At 34.4% G+C, this 27,618-nt stretch overlaps 1 protein-coding gene across 2 annotated transcripts in view; it reads right to left on the reverse strand.

Moving 5' to 3' along the window:
- The window catches only part of LOC117119475 (sterol O-acyltransferase 1-like), a 54,395-nt gene that overhangs the window by 16,328 nt on the left and 10,449 nt on the right, over nucleotides 1–27,618 (reverse strand). Inside the window, exons 1-7 of one of the 2 annotated variants that reach the window (XM_033264311.1) lie at nucleotides 20,036–20,186; nucleotides 15,563–15,669; nucleotides 11,019–11,149; nucleotides 9,313–9,360; nucleotides 6,546–6,653; nucleotides 3,252–3,601; nucleotides 1,150–1,367 (exon numbers count right to left, since the gene is read on the reverse strand). In XM_033264311.1, coding sequence (XP_033120202.1) covers nucleotides 1,150–1,367; nucleotides 3,252–3,601; nucleotides 6,546–6,653; nucleotides 9,313–9,360; nucleotides 11,019–11,149; nucleotides 15,563–15,595 — 888 coding nt within the window. In that variant the 5' untranslated portion in view covers nucleotides 15,596–15,669; nucleotides 20,036–20,186. Of the gene's footprint in view, nucleotides 1–1,149; nucleotides 1,368–3,251; nucleotides 3,602–6,545; nucleotides 6,654–9,312; nucleotides 9,361–11,018; nucleotides 11,150–15,562; nucleotides 15,670–20,035; nucleotides 20,187–27,618 lie in introns of those variants that run through there. The other variant, XM_033264310.1, reaches the window with a different exon arrangement.

Raw genomic sequence — 27,618 nt, forward strand, 5'->3', positions numbered from 1 at the left:
AAGTTGAATTGTATAGATGTGTATAAGAGACAACACACACACTACACACAGTTAAAAACAAAGGAAAAACAGTGAAGAGTGATTACAATAGTTCCTATTGCATTACATGCATAGGAACTAATAAAAGCATTCATTTTATTGGTACAGTAATACAATTTGCTGTGCACTCTAAACAACAGGTACTGTACGTATTATATGTTAAATGTTAACTTTTCGTAGGCTAGTTATACCGAATTCACTGGGCTATGATAAGACTATTTTTAGTGTCTAGGCTAGGCCCTAACTGGCCTGCCATATTCGGAAAGGATTCAATAGAAATGTTCCACAAACCAATCATTCCGGAAAACCGAACATCGTAGCGAACATCGTATTGTGAGAGTGCACTGTACATACAAATAGATTCCTGTATTTATATTTCGCGGCATAAATTCATACAGAGACAACAGAACGATTTTTCTGTATCTGTCAGTGTTACTTCATCGGTGATGGCCAGCATGATTATCATGTCAGAATATGGTATTTGGGCATTCCGAAGTTGGCAAGATAGTGACTAGTGAAAGGGATTGAGGACCAGTAAAACTATTAATTTGCTGGTCCACTTGGCTAGTTAAAAAAAACCTTAAGGGAAACCCCTGTCACAGGACACTTTTTTCATCCCGAAGGTATCCCCTTAATAGGGGTTTTACAATATTTTATTTTAGTCTGATTTCATCTCAGAAATTCAATATATTCAGAAAATTGACTGGCACCCTCTGTTGGAAACTTTGAAACTTTGAAACTTTAACATGATAAATTAAAGGTAGTGTAGCTTCTAGAAACAATAATTTATTTATATGAATATTTCTATAGAGAATATAGAAGATATATGAACTCGAGAAAAAAAATGTCACTTCTTAGAAATTGTAATTTATTTGTCCTGCAATATTTTGGAGGAGCTCCAAATATTTTTTGGTATCTAATAGAAATTATGAGAAGTCCTCAAAAATTGGCGTATAAAATATGAGTCTATAAATTAAATGTTCTAAGAACTCAGCCTGTATCAGTTTCTCTATTAATTTTCATTCTATATAGTAATAATATGATACTTAGTCTGGTCTGCTTGGCATGTGTACATATAAACAATGAAAAAAATAATTATTTATTTTTTACCTGAACTAAGTTCGTCCTGACAACATTCCAGTGGATCTTAGACGTACGTGGATAATGTTCACGGTAAACGAGAGTAGGTGCAAACAGGAAGTACAAGTACTTAGAGAAGTCTGGACAAGGTCCCTCGATCTCTGCCAACTCTGGTTTGATCTCTCCATTCCGTAAAGTGGTTTCCTCCGTAAGTTGTTGCAGAGCAGCTCTTCTAGTTAGGTCTGCATCTGCATGATAAATATAGCATATTATTTCTAATACTAAACATGATAAAACTATTTGTTATTAATCAATTATTATTTTAACAAAAGCTGTAGATATATTATTTAAAGACATACAGACCAATTAAGAAGATGCAAATTTATGATTCAGACAGCATATACAATAACAGTATTAAAATGTTATTTTCCATTTTGAAAAGTTTACGACCTACAATAAAATCAAACTTTTGCTACTGAACTAAACATGATTCATCAAGTGAAGCTGATCTCTTAGACCTATGTTCTATATATTTCTATAAATTATTTAAGCTTGTTAATGAAGCTATTTTTTTTTATGAGAAATAAATCCAGATATTTGTAGTTGACAACTCAGGATTGAAAAGGGAGATACTTAAATCATTTCTATGCATGAAGCTATTGTTTTAAACAATTGTTTTTATTTTTTATTATTTATTTTATTATTTATTTAGGCGCACAACACATGTGCCAAGGATTGTCAATAGCAAATATATCACTGTCCTACTCACACACACTCACGATGCTCTACCCATAGGCGCAGATCATGGGGGACAGGGACGTTCCCCCACATATTTTTAAGGGGGGGGTTGATCCCCCACTTTTCGGAGGTCAAAAAATGTCTGAAATTTGTTGAAATGAACTGCATAAATGACTCAGGTTTTAACAAAAGATACCAGTATCTCTGCCCACAAATATCAAAAATTACCTATACACGACTTCAGAGCCTGTGCCTTTATTATAATTAGAGAAGTATGAGAAAAAAACCGTGTAAAGGTAAGATTGGTTTTCGGCACATGAAGTAGGTTAAGTAAAGAAAATACATCAAAGACAATTGAGTTATATTTTCTATGGTGCATTACAGGAATTAATTAGTTCGCTACAATTGCCGAAAGTCCCTAATAAAAGATCATGAAAAATTTGTTGGCACTTCATTTTGACTATAATGGTGATGACATGATGGTGATGAATTTTACTATAAGAGTGCCATTTCTGGCCACATTTTCGCACCTCAGCCGCAGCCATGGTGGGGCTGAGATGGGTGTGGACTCACAGCTTCAATAAAGTAAATACATAAAATAGAATGTTGAAAATTTTATTTTCTATGGCACAGCACATATATTATTTAGATCTCAATGACTGCTGAAAATTCTAGATAAAAGATCGTGAGAAATTTGTTGGCGCTTCCTTTTGACTATAATGGTAATGTGATGATGATGAATTTTATTATATGAGTGTCATTCCCGGTCATTTGGTGTCATGGATTGTTCCACCACCCCCCCCCCCCTACTTTTCAAAACAGATCTGGGCACTTGGCACCCAAACTAAATCTCAATATGAGGTTTGAGTGGAGTTGTTTTGGTCGTGAGAACAAATCCTGCAATACTGACAGGAATTGAACCCAGGACCTTGGGACTGGAAGGCAAGCATTTTAACCACTAAGCTAATGTACTGGTAGAGCGATTGCAATTTGGGTTCTTAACCTTGAAATCGGTGGTTGAACCTCTTGCTCTACATCTCATTTTTGAAATACCAGTGTTATGTGATGCAGCATATCTAGGTCTATTCCACAGGGAATCGAAGGTCACAGTTTGTTCTGGTTTTTGATGACTAGCAGTAAGCACCTGGCAAAATGCTTGGTTTATATTTTAAAGTATATTATCATAATTAAATATGAATAGAAACAAATAAATTTATTAACTCAATTTCTTCTAAAATTAACTGAATATTCATTTCTTAATCATTATTTTTTTTTTACAACGGTACAGATCTCAAAGCATTTTGAGACATCATCATAAACATGCTCCCCTTTTTTGGGACCATAAGCATGTAACCATTTTATGCCAGTACCAAATTGATTCTGGATACACAAACCTGAGTGGGGCTTCCATGCAATAGCTCTTGGAATGTTTTCACGCACAAACGCATGCGACTTCATCATCAGACGAGCTTGTTCAGCGAGAATAATAATTGACGAAGCAGGAGGAAGCTGATTGTGTACAACGGCGTGAATAGGGAAGATGAAGAAAACCAGTTGCAGAAGTATGTAAAAGCAGAGCCAGACAACGTCAGGTAGGTGCATGGTTTTATGTCGTTCGTTAGCCCAATATTGAAAGAGTGAAAAAACGATGACCATCGTGTAAAGCTGCATAATGCCCCAGATCCAGAGAACTCCTGGTAAGTTGCCAAAGGCCCAGGAAATTATGTTAAAATTTACCATTATCCTGAGAAGTGAAAGAATGCAGTAAGTTGAATTGTATTGTATTGCACAATTAATCAATGTGTTAACAAAAAATTAAGAAGTTCATGAAATGCCACAAATCATTATCACTTTATTTGTGGTGAGCCATGTTCCTGCTATTTGAGTAATTTTTATGTGTTTCATCCAACAGAAAACTTACCAAGAATTAAGGAATTTGAGTCATGGGGAAATAATTCTGAACCCCACATGCCTAAGACACTGGAAATGGAATGCATGTATTTTTTTTTTAGTCAAAATCCAGCTTTTGAAGTCCTTAAAGCTTTGTCTATCACTACCAAATTACATGTGACAAAAAATGTGATGTGCCCATATATGGGCACGATGACGTCGTATCACACATTATCAAATTGTATAAAAAAAAGTTGAATGTGTTCCATAACATTTTATGTGATGCTTTTTTGATGAAATTTGATAGTGTAGACAAAGCTTTAGCCCAGACTATCAAATTTTATTAGACAAAAACATATTACATGCCTAAAGAAGGTCATGATCAGTGGCGGCGCCAGGGGGGGCAGGGGGCTTAACCCCCCGACCTGACAGGTCAGGCCCCCCCGCCGGACAGAGCTCGTCGGGCAGTCAGACCATAAAACATATAAAAATAGGCCACACCAATCCAACACATGTCATTTTCGGCTATCCAGAGGTTGATATTTTTTTTTTAAAATCTCATTTGGAAGGGGGAACCCCCTTTCAACCCCTTCCTCCAGCTCAAGCCTATGAGCTCAAGTCCCCCCCTGTCGGACAACTTAGCCCCCCCCAAGAAAATATATCCTAGAGCCGCCACTGGTCATGATGACATCTCATAATAACTATATTTGGGCATACAACAGTTTTTTGTCAACGAAAATTTAATAATTTTGACAGAGCCTTACAGAAAAGATTGTACGACAGTTTAAATAATGAAATTGACAGGGCATTTTTTGATTGACAGTAAGTGTGAGCCAGGCATATAAAATACATACATTCAATATTACAAAATAGGAATGATAGTTCACTGCTGGTGTTTCCGGATCATCAAACTGAATTGGTAACCAACCCTGACCTTTTATAGTAAAATATATAAAAATAGGCCCACACCAAGTCAACACATGTCTGTCACAGTCTCAGAGTGTCATTTCCGGCCTTCCAGAGGCTGATATTCTTTAAAAAATCTCAATTATGAGGGGAACCCCCTTCTCACAGCTCGAGCCTACGAGCTCAAGTTCCCCCCTCTCGGACAACTTAGCCCCCCCCAAGAAAATATATCCTAGAGCCGCCACTGGTCATGATGACATCTCATAACAACTATATTTGGGCATACAACAGTTTTTTGTCAACGAAAATTTAATAATTTTGACAGAGCCTTACAGAAAAGATTGTGAAGTACGACAGTTTAAATAATGAAATTGACAGGGCATTTTTTGATTGACAGTAAGTGTGAGCCAGGCATATAAAATACATACATTCAATATTACAAAATAGGAATGATAGTTCACTGCTGGTGTTTCCGGATCATCAAACTGAATTGGTAACCAACCCTGACCTTTTATAGTATACGCTGTCTGGGTTGTCTTGACTATATAAATTGATCTCACATCTACTGTATAGGCCTACTACATATGTTTAAGCTAAGCTTCAAGTGATTAAAATTAAAATGAGAAAAATATATTTCTTGTCAATTTAATAAACACACGATACAGTAAATGAGGCTAGCTTGCAATCCCAAAACCAGCGCAATGTCACTATATGTGGCAAAGACAAGCCAAACCAGTCACTCGTCGCAAAAATCAATTTTGAGTTGTTAATACAGTGTTAGATAGTAAAATAATAGCTATAAAATGGTAAAAAAATCATTCAAATCGGACATTTCCTTATGAAGTTATACAAGCGTATCTGTTTAAAGAACAATATATGAGAAATCAGCCTTCAAAGTTTATGATTTCAGGCATTTCTCGTTCAGGAACTATCTTTAAATCCTTAAAAAGTGTTGTTTTAACATTGAAAATGGGGAAAATAACAGCATAGAATAATGTGTATACATATAAAGGTTAGTTTAGTGCAATAAAATAGATTTAAAAAAAATTTACATTCCAGCATGTTTTGGCCATTTTCTCTGAAACACGATTTGCGACGAGTGACTGGTTTGGCTTGTCTTTGCCAAATCTGTGTAATTAGCATTAAAGAATGTGGCAGTTATTAGTATACTTTAGTAAAGAAGCCCTAATACTTTACTCATTACTGTACTTTGGAAATATAGCAAGTCAATTCCAGTTAAATGACTCATCATTTGTGACCCAAGCTCACAAATGGGCTGTAAACTCGTCCTCAGACCAAAATGAGTTTTTGTTATAATGGCATAGAACATATCATTTACTTTAAAATGAACTCAATCGGGTGTCTGGAAGCAAAGTTATGACCGTTTGAATAATTGTCATCTTATCAACTTTCTTAAATCAAGTTTTGAGAAAAATTCTTTTATTTTCGGCAGGTTTCTATTCATTTTTCATTAGCTCCCATCCGGAAATGGCTAAATTTTACCTCTTACAATTGGAATTTTAAACTCAAACTTTAGGAATAGTAAGATTAATAGTTATACTTTATTTATTACACAAAAACCCAATTCACACAAAATTCACATTCTACGCCCTATTCTGGGTATTGAGGCTTGTTTCTCAATACATTGCAGTGCGAGTTTACAGCCCGTTTGAGCTTGGGTCACATTTTAAAGATTACAAAAGTTTATCTCAAGTCCTGTTCAGACACATATGGTCATGATGTGATGTCAGCAAGACCATATTTAGGCATGTCACATATTTTATTTTGACAGTCTAAACAGGGTTTAAAAAGACAATTCCACTTGCAAATAAAATTTGTAAGATTTTTCCAGGTTTACCACCATTTTATGTTTAAAATTGAAACTCACTTACCGGCCGTGAACTAACAAGTCATACACCAATGTGTTCAGGCTGAAGACAATCATAAGCGCCACAAATATGTTGTAAATAGTTTGGATGTGTCTATTACCAAACAAGTCTCTGGAGCAGAAAGATATATATTAGGCCAATTAAAATCTGGGATTTTAAATTTATTTTTTGGTGAGGATATTTACTATTTGCTACTTTCTATCCTACAGTATATACTAGTGGTAGACAGACTATAAATAATAAACATTGTTTTTTTTTTTTTGTTTTTTTTTTTATAAAAGAAGTAAAATGAATCTTTTTAATGTATTCTGCTATTTATGTTTTCACCTTTACTTAACCTTTAAATACAATCTTTCAGATCATGGTTATTTTTATTTTCCTTGGAAAATGATGGGTTTATTTTTTCTAAAATAGCAAATATTAAATTTTTCAATGAGGCATGTGAAACTAGCAATGAATTTATTTGGCATCAGTGCAAAAATACTGTTTAACTGCAAAAGAATGTCTATTACCTATAAAAACATAAACACTATCATGGATATAGTATAGAATTTGTAGAGTGGGGCTGAGATGTGTGTGGCTTTAAATATATGTTGAGAAATGCTGATGCCATTGCTACATAAGATACATTCCCATAAAAAGCAGGGCCATAGGCAAGATTTTCGATGGGGAGGTGCGGTTGCGAGCGAAGCGGACCATAAAATGGGGGAAGGTCACCTAGGGCTCCCCACAGGATGAGAGTGGGGCGAATCCCTAGAAGCTCCAACAAATTAGCATTATGAGGGCATTATTAATGGTTCTGAAAGTTTTATATATTTGGGTATTGTTTTGGGCCACGCTTCCCAAACTATGGGTCGCGTCCCAAAAATGGGTCGCCAAACTTTTGTGTTGGGTCGCGGGCCGGTTTGCAAAAAACGAAAAATCAATTTATGTGCTCATTTGCAGACAGTTAATCAGGTCTGAGGACTTAAAAACAGCATCTTTAGGTGAATCCTCATTAGAACAACTTTATTAAAGGCCCACAATGAATATTCTTAAATTCATGACTAGTATTATTTCTCTGTTGCCATTTACCAAAACATAATTGTGTAAATCTAAGCTTTTAACTGTTAAAAAAAAAAAAAACCGAAAATTACTGTAAGGTGTAGATTTTGTACTATTTAAGCGCTATTTTCTGGTATCTCTAATTCCCAAATTCTTTAAATTTTCCAACCACGGTGGGGCTCTGGTGGATATGTAATAATAGTGTAATTTTATATTGCGCCAAATCCATCTAACATAACATGCTTAGGGTGCTTTATATGTGGACTAGGAACTCGATCAATGACTTTCTTCACCCCTGTGCTACCCGGTAACCCGGTACCAGCAACTCTTGTCGTCCACCACATGGCAGTTTTTGGAACTGTAAGTCTTTAAGTGCCATTTTCGGGCAACTATTTATTTAATTCGGGTCTTTTTTACTCATTTTGTCAAGCACAAAAAGAATCAAAAGGTAATTAAATTTATTTTGGGCATCGATCCAGATGTAAAAAATCATCTGAAAATTTTCTAACGTCACCGCTAACCAATGTGGTGCTGACGTGGTGTGGACTCTCATTTCATTAGCTCCTGCCCCACCTTTCCTTAAATCCTTGATAAGCAACTGGTAACCACAGGGTTAAAATTTAGGTAAAATTCATCAAATATTTAATTCAATGGTTGACAATATTTTCTGCAAAAACTTTCAATTACATTTTCATTTCAAATATTAAAAGTTGTCTCATTTTTCAGTGGAGGGTTCAAGGCTCCCCACCCGCCAATTAAAAAACTAATGGGGAAAAAAAGGAAAATTGTATCAAATTCAATTTGAGAGTGTCATTTCCGGCCATCTATGGGTTCATAATCATAAAATTTCTTGCCTCAGCCCCAACCATGGTCGGGCTGAGGTGGTGGACGGACCCCTATCTGTGAAAAACCCTCTCAGTTGGGCCCCTCTATTACCAATTCCTATATCCGCCACTGGTTTCTCAAAAGGGAAATCATTAGTAAACAATAATCGCTGTAATACTAATGCCAAATAGTCATTTTTTAAAACATAAATCATCACATTTTTGCAATCTTATAAAGGTCCATGTGCAGTTTACTATCACATTTAATACATGGGTCGCAGCTTGTCTGGGAAATCACAAGTTGGGTCCCAGAGGAAAAGTTTGGGAAGCGGGGGTTTAGGGAACTAAAGCAGTGGCAGATCCAGAATTCGAAATAGGGGGGAGGGGGAAGGGATGAACTTTCACGGATGGTTTATACCCTGTCTCTTATACACATCTAGATGTGTATAAGAGACAGCATCTACTGTATAGGCCTACTACGTATTAATCTGCAATCACTGGAGCCTATCAATTTTCAATAAATTTCATACCACATTATTAAAAATCAATGTTTAGAAGAGCTGGCAAATATATAATGCAATGTTTAGCATTTAGTGATAATTAGAAACGATTTTGTGAAATAATAGGTTTAAAAATGTGGGCTTTTTTGAATTTGTGGGGGGGGGGGGGTGGTGCATCCGCACTTTCTGTATCCCCCTACCTATAGGTCTGAAAAGTGCCATAATTTGGTAATTCTTTGCTTATTTTGCTTTAGATGAAAATGCACCTTTTCTATTGGTCAACGATAAAAATCATTGAGACGAATCCTCCACTTAACGTTGCTACAGTGAGTAAGAAAGGCAGCTAAAGTACAGTGTCACCATTAATTAATATTAAACTATTTGATAAGATACTGTACTTACGTTAGAACTGACTCCCTTGCTTTAAACTCCTTTACGGCTAAATGGTCCCTGAGAAGGGAAAAGAGGAAATTGGTTAACAGTGTGGACAGGATTAAGCTTGTCAGATTTTGTTTTGCAATAAGAAAAAAAAGTTAAAGCCATGCTCCGAGGAAAAAAAAATTGTTATGTTGTACTAACAGATTTTCCTATTCATGACATAAAAAGGTTTTTGACAAAAATCTCGGAAACAGTTAATGAGATACAGATTTTTTAATATTTAAAAACTGGGTGAAAGAGGTGCGTGACCACATATTTCCCAGCTTTTTTTTTTATCTCATTAAACCGCTCTCGAGTTTAAACACCCCTTCTGTGTCTTAGAAAATAGTACAACATATCAAATTTTTGTGTTTAACTTTTTCTATTTATTTTTGTTATACACTCTTTCTTTCACTAGACATACATTTTTAATAATATATTCCTCTCCATCCAAATAGTTGTTTAAGTATTAATATAATGTATATAAATTTGCTATAGCACATACAACAAAGTCATAATGTGCTTAGTAAAACAGAATTAAAAAGTTGAAAAAAGATAATATGAGACCATACATTGGTATGACGGACATAAAACAAAAATAATGTATAAAAACCACCCAATTTATTCAGAAAATATAGTTTTATTCACTTACAATTGGTTATGCACTGATAGCAAAGTTTTTAATGTAAAACAAAATAACCACTAAACAAAATAAACATCAATGTTATTAAACACACCAATTAAAAAAAAAATTGCAAAAATACATACATGAGATCACAATACAAATAAAATATAATTAAAATCATTTATTATTTTGTTATAACTGTAATTTTCAATATTATCACGTCATAAAATAAATAAGACCTGGACAACACCTGGAACACAAGTTATTTTATTTCTACTTACCATACTTCATAGGATGCTAAGAAAGGTAGAAGGAGAGTAGAGTTATATTTTTATTAGTTAATTAATTTGCTTGTTTCTATATTTCTCTGATTATTTTGTGAATGATGAAAGAATTAAATGCTATTAAAGTCGTAAAGACAAGCCAAATTAGTCACTCCTGCCCAAAAATCAATATTATAGTTATTAATAGAGCTTTAGGCAGTAAAATGAACGTTATAAAATGGTAAAAGAGTCAATTAGTTATGAAATTAAAGAAGTTTAAACAAACAGCCGTTTGTTTAAATACAGTACTGTATTTGAAAAATCAGTCTTCAATGTTTACGAGACTATCACCAAATCGTAAAAAAAGTTGGTTTTATCGTCAGAAATGGAGGAAATAACAAAACAGCAGGATGTATAGATATATACAGTTCAGTGCAATAAAGTAGATTTTGAAAATAGAAAATATTGACATTCCAACTTGTTTGGCCCTCCGAAACACGATTTGCGAGGAGTTCCTTGTTTGGCTTGCCTTCACAACAAATAATGAATCTAATAAATAAGCTATACATAACCTATGTAAACAAAAAATCACAGAAAAAAAAAAAGCAATAACTAGACTTTAATTATGAACATAAACAAAATAATGGTAATACATAACAAAAAACTGACAAACAACTCTGATTTCCCGTAGTATGATTGAAAAAACAAATCAACAATGTATTTGTTGGCCTACAAGTATGTCAAACAATGAAAGATTGTTGAAATATAATGATCATGAACCATTGACTTATATAGTATGGTACCTTCTGGGAAACTGGTTCTGTGGAGAATCTGTTTCCTGATGGGTTTTCACATCATCTGTTTCATTGAGAATCGCTTCAAGTTTTTCCTGCAGTAACTGATCAATATCCTGCACCAGATCTGATCGTATCCGCTTGGGAAGAAAACAAACAAAAACATGTTTTGTGAATGGAATCAGTGGTGAATTCAGGAGTATTTCAAATAGGGGTGGGGGTGATGGTGGGAGCGAAGGTGAAGAGGCCTTAATGATTAAGTGAGTAGGAGCTATAGCTTGCAAAATAAGGTGATATGTGGTAATTTTTATCTACTTGAGCATGATTTTTTTTTTGCTTCAAACACTTTCAATGGGGAGGGGTGCAAGTTTTTCTTTAGTGTGGGGCCCCTCCTCCCCATCTGATATGCCTCTGATTGTAATTATATAATGGACAGAATATGTTGTAGGTGGGATCACTATATATTTAATTACTTTCATTTATTAAAACTTTTGGAGACAAGAGTGACCGCTCACCGGTCCGCACGTTCCTCCACGTTTTAAATACGGTAGAGATGCAAGTTACTAAATTGGTTTTTTGGAAGAGTAATAAGATAGAAATTTGTAGTTAATTAGGATGTTTATTTGTACAAAAAAAATATTAGTTAGAATGTTAATTTGTACAAAATTAAAATATCTTTAAAATGGAAAAAAAAAAAAAGAATTTCTTAAAATTGGAAGAAAAAAAAAATTGAATACCAAGACCCGATTGGAACTGACAACATTAAGTTCTTTAAAACACATCCTTAACCGACCGTGCCATTTATGCGACATGCCCTATTAGTGGTAATAGCAGTAATGTACAGTCCTTGCTGAAGCCCTGTTTTGTTTTGTAGGTGAAAGGGGAACCCTTAGGTCCAACTTAAAAAAAGGGCAATGAACGTTTGTTGGAAATCACCTCTTCAAAATCATCCAGCATCACCAGTTTTGAACGGACGTGCAGGAAATTTTGTATACTTTAATAACCTATTTAGGTCACAAGAACAAGAACAGTGAGGCTCTGGGGTCAGCACCTTGCATGGACCCAAAAATAAAGAACAATAAAATGCCCTCTAATGATTACCAAAAGTAAACTTTATTCAGCGTTCTACAATGCATTACAAAATCATATTATTAAGTACATTTCAATTGCTTTTACTTTTTGAGTTGAGTATTGTTCATCATGGTTCATTCTACAGTTTAGATTGTCAGGTAATATACAATACCAAGGGTATAAGAATCCTATCAGTCGCAGAGCCTTCTGAAAATCTGAACGGCTTCCCACATACCCGCAAGCAAGCAAAAATATCCCAAGAACTAACCCATCTTCTGCAAATATTATAATTTTTTTTGCATGTTTTTACTAAAAGTACCGTAATCACGCGAATAAGCACCCAGGCGCTTTTAAAAATATTTTGCATTTTTTGAGGGGCGCTTATTCAAATGGGGTGCTTATGAAAACAGAGTGGAAATTGAGAGGGCACTTATGGAAATAAATGAAAATCGAGGGGTTCTTATGAGAACTTATTAAATTCAAGAGGCACATTTTGAATGAAAAACATCAGGAAACCGCAAATTACGAATGGTGGTGCGGTGGAAAAGACAATCATCCAGAGAGCATGGCTTGTCATGACAAGAATGTTGTGAGTACAGCATTACATAACAGCAGAATAGCAGATAAAATTAGTGGTGGTGGAATTAGCTTGTTGGCCATCGGCCGATTGAGATTAGCAGGATGGCATGATCATTGCAGGTTTTCTGGAAAACTCAGATGAGAATGTGTAAAAAGGTGCAAATTGTTGGAAAAAGAGTATGATTATGCTATAGTCAACTGAAATGTCAACATGTTTTAGTAATGCAGTCAACAAATCATCCCTTATTCATTATATTAGAATTAAGGAATCCCCTAAAATGGAGGATTATTTAAAAAATGAAACTGATTTCTAGGGTCCAAGCAGTTTAAAATTTAAAGCAAGATCCAATACCCTCCAACTTAATGCCATAGTATGTAATTATGATTCTACTGTTGATAAACACTGCCCTCTTTGCCATGAAAATGAAGAGGATATCATACATTTTATGTTTACATGTAGAACACTTAACATAATAAGATCTGATGAATATATCGCTGCGGAAAAGAAAATCACATCAAATTCTGATTATTACTTATGGGTGGAGATTGTAACACTAAAATGGATTTACTTCTTGGAAAGTCTAGCAAATTTATGAACGATCTTTCTATCTCGTATTTAAAAATAGCATGGCAACAGAGAAAAGATAATATGCATTGTAAAACCTAATTTATGAACAAAATTGTCACTTACTTCATTTTTATTATAAAAAGAAACAGTGTTTGACTAATGAGTACTTTTTAAAAATGTTATCGTTCATCTTGATTCACTGTATTGTACACTGCTGTGTTTCTGACTACACTGCTGTTTTAAGCCAAAAATAATTAGGCATAGCTTATATCATGCCTTGTGCCGAAGTATACATTTATTTTTACCTGATGGATTTCTAAAATATGCCATTTATTGCTGACGTTTTTGAGGCATTTGACTACAGTAAAGATATATTTAGTATACAATGGGTAATCTGTGGTATGGTGGCGTACATGCTGCTCATATATTTTGTTGACGTGAGGCATGCGCGGTGACGTAATGAAGCTGCACGACATTTATGTGACGTAAGTGATTCGCGAAACATGGCGAAACAAATACTGATTTTTGGTGTTTTTAAAAATGTTTTTTGCGTTGTTATTCAAAATCCAGCCTTGAAAAGTAGCGGAATGTGGTCGTGACATATAGAAACCCCAGTGTATGAGATATGAGCACATTCCTGCCAGTGGTTTCAAAGGAGATAGGTGAAGTTACACTGGGGCGATTAGCAGAATTAATAGAGATTAGAATACTATATGTAGACAAAGGTAAATTATATTCACAATAAACCAAATTATTAATCATTATAATTCCGCTATAAATTATAGCAAGTAAAAATTATTTAGTATAATACTTTAGTAGAACAAGGCAATGTTTAGCTTGATGTTTATAAAAAAGAAAAGGAAAAAACACAAGTGTATTTTTTGATTATGATCTATAGATTTAAATTAACAATTAAACATTACTTTCCTCCACGAATTCAGTCATGTCACTTAGTTTCCACCATCAGTTATTTGATAACTTCACTACTTATTTATGATTAAGGCCAATGGTTAATATAAATAATAGTAATAACCTGGATTTTTTATTCCGGCTTAGTTTTCAAGCAATGAAATTATGTTAAGTATGTGACACTTTATGATTTACTCCGATGTTTATCGGTATAGTCATAAAAAGTTTTATGGATAACATCAAAGGTGCGAATTTTGCAGATTTTTTTTTTTTTTTTTTAATGCACCACAGAAATTAAATACATGTCTCCCTTCAATTAAAGACAACTTTTGGGGCTGTGGTTCCATGGTCTTTAGCAGCATTGGTCTGTAATTAGAATTAATAAAGATTAAAGACATTTGTTAATTTTGGACCACAGTGAAAGTGGTCTTTAATTTGAGGGAGATGTACTAATAGTAAACTTGTCGAAGTTTACTTTATTAGATACATTTATTACTGTATATTCAGAATTATTATATGCAAAGGATTGATGACCTGGGTGAACTATATGATGTGTGGATTCTAGATCTGTAGCTTGATCTTTTCTGACATCGATGGTTTTTAAAATTTTGTCTGCATTTCAAGATATCTCTTGTTTGTCAACTGGACTTAATGTAAACTTAATTAGTTTTTACAAATAAAGAATTATAATTTGACTATCATTTTTTAATATAGAATTCAAACCAGAACAAAAGTGCACCGTGGACGTTAAAGTTCCTTAATATAAAGCAAAAGTAAAACAACAGACATACAAGGAAATATTATGCATTATAATATTAATAGAGTGGGTGTATCCCACCTTTTAAGTACATCCTATATAAATAAGGAAGGAAACATCCTGTGAGATTCTTCAAAAATAAAAATAAATCAATATCATCAAAATCACTATAAAAGCCAGTTTCTGACCCTGGATGATGTTGTCTTAAAGTGAAACAAGCAATTTTGGTTCCTGTGCCGTAAAGCAATAGGAATTCATATTGAATATCTATTTGACTATCACTTTAGATTAGAGGGCATTAAAAAGTCCCTAACATTTCTACCTAAATTAAGTATTTTAAAATCTGTTTCATTTGTTTCTTTAATTCTATTTACATCATTACAAATAGTGCAATATTTTATCACTATTACTGCAAAGAAACATTAACCCTTGAAGAGATCTGGTTGTTTTAAGTTTTTAATCAATTTAACGCAACAAGCAGCATAATATATGTGTGAGTTTTTTTTAACTTTGATGGTTTAATTATGTATAGAAAATCATGAAATTAATTTTGATTAAAGAGGAGAATAATAGATTACCCATATTTCTAATTTTCCAAAGGTTTGGCATTTAGATCTGATTGTGATAATTATATAAAAATAAAAAAACACAAGATCAATGTTTGCATACCTGAATGGTGGTCTGAAGCTTCAGTTTACTCATTTCTGGATCAATGGGTGAAACACGACCGTCAAATTTTAAGTCAGGTGACCAAACGTTACCCAATCCACCACAGTCTATAATATAAAATATGAAGAAAAAAGAAACAATCAAAAGCAGCAAATTATAGTTTCAGCAAAATTTGGAGCTGCAGCTTTGTGGTTCTATACTGTAACTTCATTTTCTTGAATGTTTTCTCATTTTTGTGTCTACTGCTCTCAGGCAATACTATCCTGGTCAATCCGGGAGCGGAAAGTTGACATTGTGAGCGTGAGTTGACATTCACAAAAGTGTGAAGCAAGAATCCGGAAGTGTAAAGTTGACATGTCACATTCGTGACGTGTGATATGACGTGATTTTACTACTACGCGTATTAACTCGGTCGTGTGTGGTACGATGCATTGCTAGCCAATCCGTCATTATATGACCCTATGTGTGCGGCCCGCCAAACGTTTTTGACTAGAAAACAACTCGTTTTTTACGGACCGACACCAATCCTATGTAAAAAGTAATATTAAAGCCGAGAATAAATTGGTATAAAAGAAGTGCATGTGTAGGTTTTTGCAAGCACACTGTAAACATCAATGTTTGATTGAGGCCCTCGGTGTTAAATAAAAAGTTCACTTTGGCCCTTCAACTCGATTTGTATGCCACCCCTGGTCTATAGGCTGGGATGTGAGCCTGACATCAAAGAAAATACATTATGAGATAAGTCACGAACAAACTTTAAGGAAACAGAAATACAATTTACATAGTGAACTAAGTGGGCATTTCTTGTTCATGAGAATGACATATGTAGGCCTAATACTCAGTGGCGTAGCTACAGGGGTAGAGGGGTGAGGTTGTGGTGCGGTTGCTATTTCCACCCTGGGTGATGCCTCATCAAAATTTTTTGACAATTTATGGGTTTCAAAGGCTTATTTGATCGATTTAGGAGTAATAACATGTACAAAATTTTTTTTTTTTTTTGTCCCAGGCGAATTGATGTTTTCTCCTCGACCAGGGGAGGGGGGATTATCCCCGAAAGGGGTCCCCACCACCCCTGTTTCTTACTACTGAAAGAGCATTACGATGTTTGGAACTTTGTATACAACTTTACCATTATCCAAATTTGTATCTGTTGTATTTATCACATACAGCTTTAGTATTCTTATTGTCTTGTACAGCAAGTTGTAACATTGTTTAAACTCGTAACTGAATTTTTGCATCTGCAAATAAGTTAATAACATGATTAAAGTTAGCAATGCTGTCTGCTTCATCACGCTCAATACTAATGAGTGACAAAGCAGATAGTCTCACTTGTCTCATCGTGGCAGGATGAACTTTAGTCAAGTAGTCATTACAGAATAGGAAAAAAAAAAAAAGAGAAAACGGTCGACATGGACTGAAAAGAAATCACAATCTATAAATTTGCCGTAAAAAAGAACATTCAAGATTTTTATGAACTGGAAAATATTCATGCCTGATGACAAACATCAATTTTGTCATCCTTTTTTAAAAAGTGGTTATTTCTTTACTCTCATTGTCCCATTTGAGCGGGCCCCCTCCCCCCCAAACCTGGCGCCCGGGGCAGGTTCCCCCAACCCCCTAGCTACGCCACTGCTAATACTTCATATACTCATATTATACAGCAGTTTGAGAAACATGTCGTTCCCATTTGGACCAGAACCAAAGACCTTCCAATAGTTCAGTATCTTTACCTCTCTACTAACCTATTATCCGGCCTTTTAGGCCCAATTGGTACATACGGTACTCCTTTTGATCCTGATTGGCTATTAAATTTGGTGTTTCTTTTTTTTTTACTGAGACTACCATACATTTTTTCAAAGCCCAGATGGGAAGATAAAAACATAACATAATATTATTAGATATGACATAAAACATTGTCAATAATCATTACTCATCGCCAAGTTGTCTCCTGGTTCAGTACACATGGTCGAATACTTGGCAAATAACATTTAAAAGTCCAATTGAAGTAAATTATCTTGCCCTATATAATAAGCACTCTTCCTGCATAGATAATAGGAATCACGAAGTTATTGCCCAGGCCATTTGGTGTAAAGTGGGATTATGTTATTCACTGTTTCTGTTTGGTTTGGTGTGGTTACTATAGTATTTCCACCCTGCTGTGCATGCCAGTTAAATTTACAAAACAAATTCCTCCCTCCCTCCCTCCCTACTTTGTTTACATGGCTTTATATAACACATTGTACATTATTTTTTTGTTTTGCATTTAAACAATTGCAGCTACTGTACTTTCTAACTGAAAATCAGTACTATGTTTTTAAGTGAAATATTACAGTAGTTCTGAAGGTATAATAACCTTCTACTTTAAGTATGATTTTGTGAAGGCCTATAGGCCTGCCAAGTATACAGTATGGGGAAAAAAACGTAATACACTGTACAGGTGTGGGGAAAATATATGAAGTAAAAAATTACTGTAAACCATTTTAGGCAATTCATTTCGTAAATATATTTTGTAGAATACGAGAGTATACACCATTCTTGGCATGCATGAGCTATGCAGTAAAGAAAAGCAAGACTTTTAACTACATTTCACAATTGCGGGCAGGACTGCGAGAAAACAAATTTTTGCATGAGTTTGATGCTAAATGCAGGACACTTGGCAGGTCTACAATAAGAGCCATGTGTAGTATCAGCGTTTTACCAGGCAAAAGCCCAGGGTATGCTGAGCTGACTTTTACAAATATTTCCTGAAACACAAATCAAAGACTGCCTTTGAAATGGGCAAACAGTGTTGAAAATGTCGTCAATATACTGTACATTTCATATACAGTATAAATTTCCTATCCCAGCGGTCTTTCATTCGTTATAGAACGGTATATGCAGCTTGTGTGCAAAAAGGCGAAACAAACCATGTAACAATATTTTGTTTCGATCTCACACTAACTTTGCTATGATGCGCACAAACTTGAATGAAGCTTTACAACAGCAATATGTTAGACTTATAGCACTTCATCAGTGCCAACAAGGCCTCTAAGAGCTTCCCCTCCCCCCTCCTAGCCATTGGATCAAGCACGTATGGAACACATACTCAGTTCACCGGGAAGAATTCCATAACGGTGGGTTCAATCAGCACATTTTGTGTTTCAACCTACCAGATATCCACTTGTACTCCTGGCCGGAAAGAGACAATTGTAATGCAGGTAAAAAGTGTCTTGTCCAAGGACACAAGTGAGGGATGAACATACAACCTCAAAATTCAGAAGCTAGAACCGCAGCCGTGTAGTATTCCTTATTGTGTAATGTCACACAGCCTTTTGCAGGCAGTTGGCTAGGTGTAGCCAACATATTGTCTACTTTGATACCTGTCAAATTATGAAACGTGTACAGGCTGCTGGCACCGAGACCTCTAATGATAGTGCCTAAATTTTGTTTACAAAAAACGTAATACAATAACGGTATATGACTATGATTGTAGATTTTCAGTATTTTAACCACTCCAAGTTTCATTCCTATTCTTCCTTCTTCCTGTTCTTATTATTATATTGCCATTATAGTTAATAAACCAAACCTAGGGCCTAAGGTACTAGAAAATAGGCCTGGGACTTTCGTAAACATTGTGTGCATTGTATGTAGTACTCATTTTAACACAATTCAATCTTCCTATATTCAAAGCCGGAGTTAGCCGGTCTCGTGCATCTAGGCCAGTTTAGAAAAACTTTCTTCATAAAGGCTTCTACGAATGGATGTCTGTTGTGGAGCAGCAAATTGAAATTGTCCCTCCCCTAGTTCATAAATCAATGGGAAATCAACCAATAACCGCAACCGTGAAGAATTCCTTATTGTGTACTGTACACATGTCACCCAACCTTGGCAGTTGGCTAGGTGTAGCCAACATGTCAGTTTGCAGATACATCTTCTGTTAATTCATTTGCTTGACTAAATATGTCATTCCCTACATTTTTGAACTGTTTATTTCAAATCAAGAAAATATAAAATGATTGTAAGCATTATATTGACAGACAGTATATCAAAATTATATAACACCATGATATAAATATTATATATTTTCATAACAATGTAATGAGATTTGTTTCACTTGTTATATATTTGGGTTAAAATAATTATGAAAATAAAATAAAAAATATAAGATATGGTTAGTTAAATAAACATCATACACATAAAAATTTAATACAAAAACAAGGCATATAGATGATATAGATAGTGTATCCAGTTGAAGTTGGAGTTTTTAAATGAGCAAATGAAAAGATATTAATAAGTTCTTATGTAGTTTTAGCTTTTGGTTTGCAGAGCCTGTCTACCAGACCTATAATTTACAACAATTTCATCATACAACAGATTAGTGGCATCTTCCAAAACTTATTATGAAATATTATGAATTGAAAAAACATTACAATAGTGATTCAGAGAATAGGAAATAACTTGAGGTTGAAGAAAAAAAATGTTATGTTTACAAACCTGAAGATTTATAAGTGTGCTCCCAAATATTACTTTCCTAGCCACAGTATTCTGTACTCCAGGAGGTTTGAAAGGCCGAAAGGATAATTAAATAAACGTTTACATATTATATATCATGCTTTGATAGACAATAGGTACAATATTCTAGTTGTTGGTCACTTGACCTGGGTCAACCATTGTGCGTACCTAATACTCTTTCATTATCAACTAAGAAAGGTTATCTAGAGCGCATAGGGTTCAGTATTTCCAATTGATCAAATAGGGTAAAGCATGTATAAGAATAGCATTTAGATAATATTTAATTTGTAGTTTCAACAGCTCTATGTCAAAGGTCAACATCTTTAAACAATCATACTGAATAATGTATCATGTGCTGAATCAATACTGTAGTAGCTGAATATTGCAATATACCTTCAATAACCAATAATTATAAAAACTCAGATCAGATAGGCCATTGATGTATTTGTTGACATGCATTGACCTTCTACTCTGTATCAATAAGAGAGACTTACCTATTCAGCCAAGTCATTAGGCCCAATAAAAAAAATAATTAGTTTATCACCCCCACGTGCATGTCTTCTATGGTACTGGGAAAAAAAAAAAAAAAAAAAAAAAAAATCGTTTTTTGACTTTTTTGTTTTTATTTATTTTTTTTTTATTTCATTAAATAGAATAGTAGATATTGTTTGCATTATCTCAATCATGTTTTACTTAATAGCAAAATAAAAATAAATTTCATTTCAAAGACACTACTGGAGCTCAACATTATTGTACCGAAAACGAACAATTATCTGAAATTAGATACTATATGTATCAAAGGGGACAGAATTCTTGGAATTGTTTAAATTATTAAAGGGTTGGTTAAAGATAACTTGATTAAATGATAATCTTGGGTTATAATAATTTAATTTCAATTACATTAAACTCACTGGAGCTCAACATTAATGTTTTTTAAAGAAAATAATTTTCGGAAATTAGAATCTAACCCCATGTATCAAAGAGAATAGAATTCTTGGAATTGTTTAGTAATTTCAAGCTTATTAATGTGTTGGTTAAAGATAACACGCCTGTATATTAAATGATAATCTAGGTTATAATAATTTAATTTCAATTACATTAAATTCACTGGAGCTTAACATTAATGTTTTTAAAGAAAATAATTTTCGGAAATTAGAATCTAACCCCATGTATCAAAGAGGATAGGATTCTTTGAATGTTTATCTATGGTAACTTCAAGTAACTAAAGGTTTGTACATATAAGGAGAGGCTTTTATTTTATACCTTGTTTGACAAACTTATTTTTAAAGATTGTCTGAGGACAGAAAAAAAAAATACAGAGAAAAATTTTGTTTTATTGTTTAGCGAAATGCTTTTGCCAAAAAAATCTAGGCGAAGGAGAAAATAAAAATAAAATTTTATTTATAGTTAAACAGTTCATTGAGATTGATAAATGATTTCAATTTATAAATAAGGTAGAAATATATACTTGTTTACAGGAAGCGGAGGCACAATTAAAATAAAATTGAAAATGTATTTCTTTTATGAAATTTCCATTTTTTCGAGCAGCGGCTCCCCCATTTTTACAGTCTTAGTATTTCAAAGCTCGTTCTTGCTAGCCAATACAAATTCTTTCCTTGGGTCACTCAAAATAAATACTTTACAAAATATATATAAATATGCTGGCACACAATATACATGTAATACCCAACTACAAAACTTTTTCTGTTTTTCTCAATGTCATGTATTTTATTTAATGTGTTTTTACTCCCTTGTCATCCAATTTTAAGGATATGTAACCTAGACAGTTGTTATTCACTTATTTTCTTATTATTCAATTTATTTATAGAAAGGATTATATATCTCATACATAGATTCCAGGCATCTGATTGGTTAAGAAGCAGGCAATAGAAAGTACAATTCCCCTGAAAAATTGTACTTTCCCTGTCGCGTGATGTGCGAACTCTAGGCCCCACTTAACATCGTGCTGACGGTAAAGGGGACTGCGACCTCTACGATGAAAGAGATTGGCTCTTGACCGTGCCACGGATCAGTGAGTAGACGATAAACAAATATGGTGGCTAGTCGGGTTCGAGCTCCTGGATGAAGGACTGCCTAGGCCTAGCATTACTTCTTGAAGTAGCCGACAGCAAAAGCACCAAAAAAATGGGTGCTGTTGAAATTAAGGAAATGATCAAAGAAGAGCTGGACACACACTTTGATCACGTAGGTTAGTAGTAGTAGTAGGCCTCAAGGCTAGGCTAGGAAGTAAGTACTATTTTAGGCCTCGTAGAATCTATGTATAAGGTATATAAAACAAATATTGACTGCTCTAGATTCGGGGAACGTTGAAATCTATTGCCCCTCGGCGATGTGGAGAAAGTAGCTTCTTTCCTCATGCCTTCGGCCCTCGGGTAGATAGGCTACGTTCTCTACATCACCGAAGGGCAATAGATTTCATCATTCCCATCATGAGCAGTCAATACTTGTGATGATAATTAAGTTTTATAAAGCTATCCTGTAAATATTTTGAGCTATTATAATTAAAAATTTGATGAGTTACGACTTAAAAAGAGTTGTTGGCCCTCCCCTCAATATTTAACTAAGCAACTAGAATTATTAAGTCCCTAGTACCAACTTGTGATAGCATAATCAATATGGCTAAGAAAAAGCCAGCGAACACAAGATAATTGTTTTAGTTTCAACTTTTACACAAGTACACAACTTTTAATCTATTGTTGATTTTTTAAATTATTGTTATCAACAAAAACTCTCCTGTTAAACACTGATCTAGTTTCAAACCCATATTTGTTACTTCAGGTTTGGATTCCAGACTATGACCATACAAACTCATTTTAACATTTCTTACCGACTTTACTTTTCGGGGCCCAAAAATAATTAACTCAGTCTTTCCTAGATGGAGATATAAATTATTATCGATGAGTCAATTTTCACAATTACTCAGATTACTACTTAAGTTTTCCCCAATATCATTAACATTATTGCTTTTGGGCAGCAAGGCACTATCATCCGCAAACTGTATTAACATGCCGTTTACGGCCATTCCCATGTCATTTATAAGTAATAACAAATTTCAATTACAATAATTCAGTGAAGCTCAACATTGTACAGAAAGAAATTAATTTTCTGAAAGTAGACTCTAATCCCATGTATCAAAGGGGATAGAATTCTTGGAATGGTTACATTATATCTAACTTCAAGTAATTGAAAGTTTGTTAAAGATAACACGCCTGTATTAAGACACACTGCTCATCAATTTTTTACAATCACTAAAGTTTAGGGCTGTATTCATCCTACTTTTGTCGCCACATAAATCAAACATCCAGGGTTCTCTGTTTCATGACTGCCTGTGGTCAGCGGCGAGTTAAGAACTTGCCAATGGGGTCCAAAAAGTCCGACAGGGGGTAAAAAACAAGGGGCCATCTCAGGCCTACAGTCAGGGTAACCCCTTAAGATGGAACAAATCACGCTTGTAGACTGTAATATCAGGAACTACATTCACAATGATTCTGCTTACATTATTTTTAGTTCAATGACCTCAAGGGGATGCCTGACAAAAGGGGTCAATTCCATTCTGACAGAAAGGAAAGGAAAAATTTCCCCTTGACACATTCTGCCAACACCACTGAGTGTGACGTACATGCAGTGTGCACTGTCTGATAAAGTACGATAGCACAGACATTGCTTCCTGATATCGCCACTATCATCATGTAGTACAAACTCTGATAGGCATATACTGGTTTAGTATTGATATCTATACAATCATTATCAAGGAGGTGTAGTAGAAAATGATTTAAGTCTAATGCTATAGGCACCAATCAAACTTGGTGTCCAATGGGACTAATAATCCAAATCATAGGCTACAGTGCACCCTTAATCTAATGTGTTTAATCACATACTAATTTGACTATTAGGGCAAAATGTTTGTGCCGATTTTCCGTCCAGATGCCTGCAGTTTTCTGGAAGAAATATATCATACCACCATTCTTTAAAATGTCTTACCATTATTGGCATATTTTGAATTCCTATTTATGACTATTAAATTATCGTAAAAAAATAATTTTACAATAACACGAGTCTACAAAATATTGGACGAGGACTTGTCGCGCTACAAAACACATAAGAATACATTATTCAAATACGTTAGTACTGTCGAGGTGTACGAAATCTGGTATTGATCGGTTATCTTCAACCCCCAGATGTAAGCATGTGAGGTTCCTCAAAGGTGGATAGTAGAGAGCATTAAGAGACAAACAGAAGAAAGACTACGGTGTCGGTTGCTACAAACTTTTTATTTATTTCATCGTTCCATTACTACAGGTTTACTTTTAATATGCATATTAACAGTACCAAAAACAAGAAAAAACCTGAAAGCACAATATGATACAATCCTTAGTGATCACTATAACTTTACTGTAACCAATCATTAATCAGTTATCACTGTAACCTCACTGATCATTACCACCCATGATGGAACTATTATACCAACCAGGGAACAGTTAAATTACATCGTATCGAAATGCGTGCCTTTCGATACAAAAACACTATGGCAATCAGTAATCAGTTGTGAAAACAATAATAAATATTAGTAAATCACTTTAAACAATTGTTGAACTAAATGAGTATTATGTAGTAATTACAATTGCAAACAAAATCAATTTAATATACCTGAATCGAATCACGATGACTACTTGAACAAAATGCTTTCTTCCTTTTTTAACAGAATACGGAACAGTAGTAACACAAGCTAAATACAGCATATTAGTACTGCTGCTTTAACGTGGTGCAATGCATGGAAACCGTACAACAATCGTCCAAAAACTATTATGGCGATATAATTATTGATATAACTATCAAAATACTGTTATCAACTTTATTTAATCTTATTATTGACTAGCAATATGTTACCACCAATATTATCTTTCAACTAACAAGAAAACAGATAAACGTCATAACAATGCAAGTTTAAGCCAAGTATCAAATACTGCAGTCTACTTGCACATGTGAGCAACCATTACATGTTTAAAATCTGAAAAACAAAACATCTTCTTTCAATGCAAACCAAATATCTTCTGACGCAGTGACCGATGCAAATGCATTATAAACAACCACCCACCTGCTATGCAAATTGCATCACTAAATAGCGAATGCAGATGCAGCGACCTATGCAGATGATACATGCAGCGATCCATACAAAAGCAAAACAATAGGAACACGGCAAAGCATTATTCCAGTCCACGACAGTACAGTACAGTGAAAGGAGCAGCAGTGACCGTGGCTGCACGTACAGTATATGTTCCCTAAATAATGGAATAAAAATAATATAAGCTGACCTTTTAATCACTAAAATAAGTCAATACAATACGAATAAGGAATGTCTACATCCATCACGTTTTAACATGTATTGTATAATCCATTTCTTACCATATTCTTTACCAGTACGCCTATCTTACCTGCTTTAACATATTATTATTGGCTCATGTTCTTTATTCAAAAGGTAATTTGACTTTAATTTGCAAAGGTCTTTCTAAAACTATAGTTCAGCTGGGCTTCACAGAATGATCATTTAAATGATGCACTTGGGTGGATTCATGTTGAGTGATTTTAATTTTAGCTGGCAAAAAATGTACAGATTTTAAGTAAATAGTATGCAGCTTTTTCTTTTAGGGGTGGGGGTAATTTATGAGAACAATTTTAAGGCTAATATTATTAGGGTTTCCCTTCTTTCTGCACACCCTCCTGCAAATATCTGGACCCACCCCAGTACTCCACAGCCTCGCGAAAGGCCACTGAATTTGATTTAAACAAAATTATATATAGGGCATTTGGATGATACAGGTTGTTAACCAATATGTTAATAACTTACAAAATCACAAACACAATTTTGTTATACAAAACAATGTCTAAAAAACAAATCGTATGCTAAAGCCAAAGGGTATCGGTGGCACATTGCGGATATGCGATGCTGATACTTTTAGACTAGGAAAAAAATAAAAAAAGAGGCCTAGAAATCAAGTTAGGGGGAGTGGAATGTTAGAAGCAGTCAACATAGCCAGATATCCTAATTAATCCGTCCTGGTCACGCTAAGCCCTGTTGACACTTGATTTTTCACCTGGTATACAAATGGCGGCCATTTTTCAAAATGGCCGCCAAATTTATCTAAACTGTGCATATTGGAACTAAATAAGTTACAGATATGATGTTGGTGTCTAAAATCATTATTTATATACAGGCAACAAATCAGACATTTAAAAACTACTGTCACTCATGCCAGAATGGAACATAATTCAAAAATATGTGTTTATTTGTTTTAAAATATCCGCAAAATATACTTAAAATGTGTATAAAATAAGAATAAGTATATAAACTTACCAAAAAGTCGTTTTTGGTATCGTTGGAAAGCTCTTCCGATGCTGAATAATGTATTGCAGTTTATATATCAGAAACGGTGTGGTGTTTCATGTACTGTCCCATAAATTCCAATTATGGCATATCATATTAATATAAACAGGACCCATTTGCGTAACTCGTGAGCTCTCGGATGGCGGAGGGGGATGGGGCGCTCCTACTACTACCTAACACATTACTACTAAGCCTTAAGTAACGCATGTGCTTTCTGGGCGAAGTCCAATAACAGCAAAAGGAAACAGGTTTAAAGGGCAAAAAGGCAACCAATATTAAAATTATTATTATTATTATTATTATTACTATTATTGTAATTATAATTATTGTAGTGAGATTATTATAGTTGTTTTAATCACTGACTTAAAAATGAACAAAGCCTTTCCAGCCTTTTGGAGGATAAATTCTTTAAGTTTTCTAAGATGGAAATTGGAAGGGGCTTTACAGTAGGACAGCCGATAGACGATTTGTCCGTTATATCGCGATTTTTCGATCTTACTTCCGCATTTGCTTTGCGCAGCGCCACCTATCGTTTCAAAGCGTAACCACGTTTTAGCGTCGCTTAGCAAAATTGCATCAACTCTATTTATAGTTCTCATTAATCAATAAGGCCCGCCCATGGCTTCCTTATATGGTAAAAACATTTCCAAATAAGTCTAGTTTCGGAACCAATCGGAGTTGTTTGGGAAAACCCACGTTAACGCAAAGCATTTATCGATTGAAGTTGACGCATATATATATATATATATATATATATATATATTGTTTATGTGAATATTATTCAAATTAAAAATGTGTGTGCCAAATATTATTCACAAAACATTTTTTGGCATTGTCTAATAATTAAAGTCTTTTCATCCTTAACACTTATCTCTAGGTGGATTACCCACCCCGGTGTCACTTCGTGAGCAAAAATATTTTACTGATATGCATGGTGCTCATAACATTGTTTCTGCTCGGGACCCACAACTCGTCGTTGCACCACTGGGAGGACCATGCCTATTAATGTTATAACAAATCAATCACCCAATCACATATATTATACAGCATGTAACTTGCGGTCCATTGTTCATGTATGTAGAATCATCAATAAGTAGGAAAACACAACATACTGTATTTGCCTTGGCCACCATAGAGTAAGAGTGGGGCCCCTGGCCTATCC

The sequence above is a fragment of the Anneissia japonica genome, unplaced genomic scaffold (assembly GCF_011630105.1).
Source record: "Anneissia japonica isolate Jap-2015-1 unplaced genomic scaffold, ASM1163010v1 scaffold4415_len418423_cov169, whole genome shotgun sequence".
NCBI classification, from domain to species: domain Eukaryota; kingdom Metazoa; phylum Echinodermata; class Crinoidea; order Comatulida; family Comatulidae; genus Anneissia; species Anneissia japonica.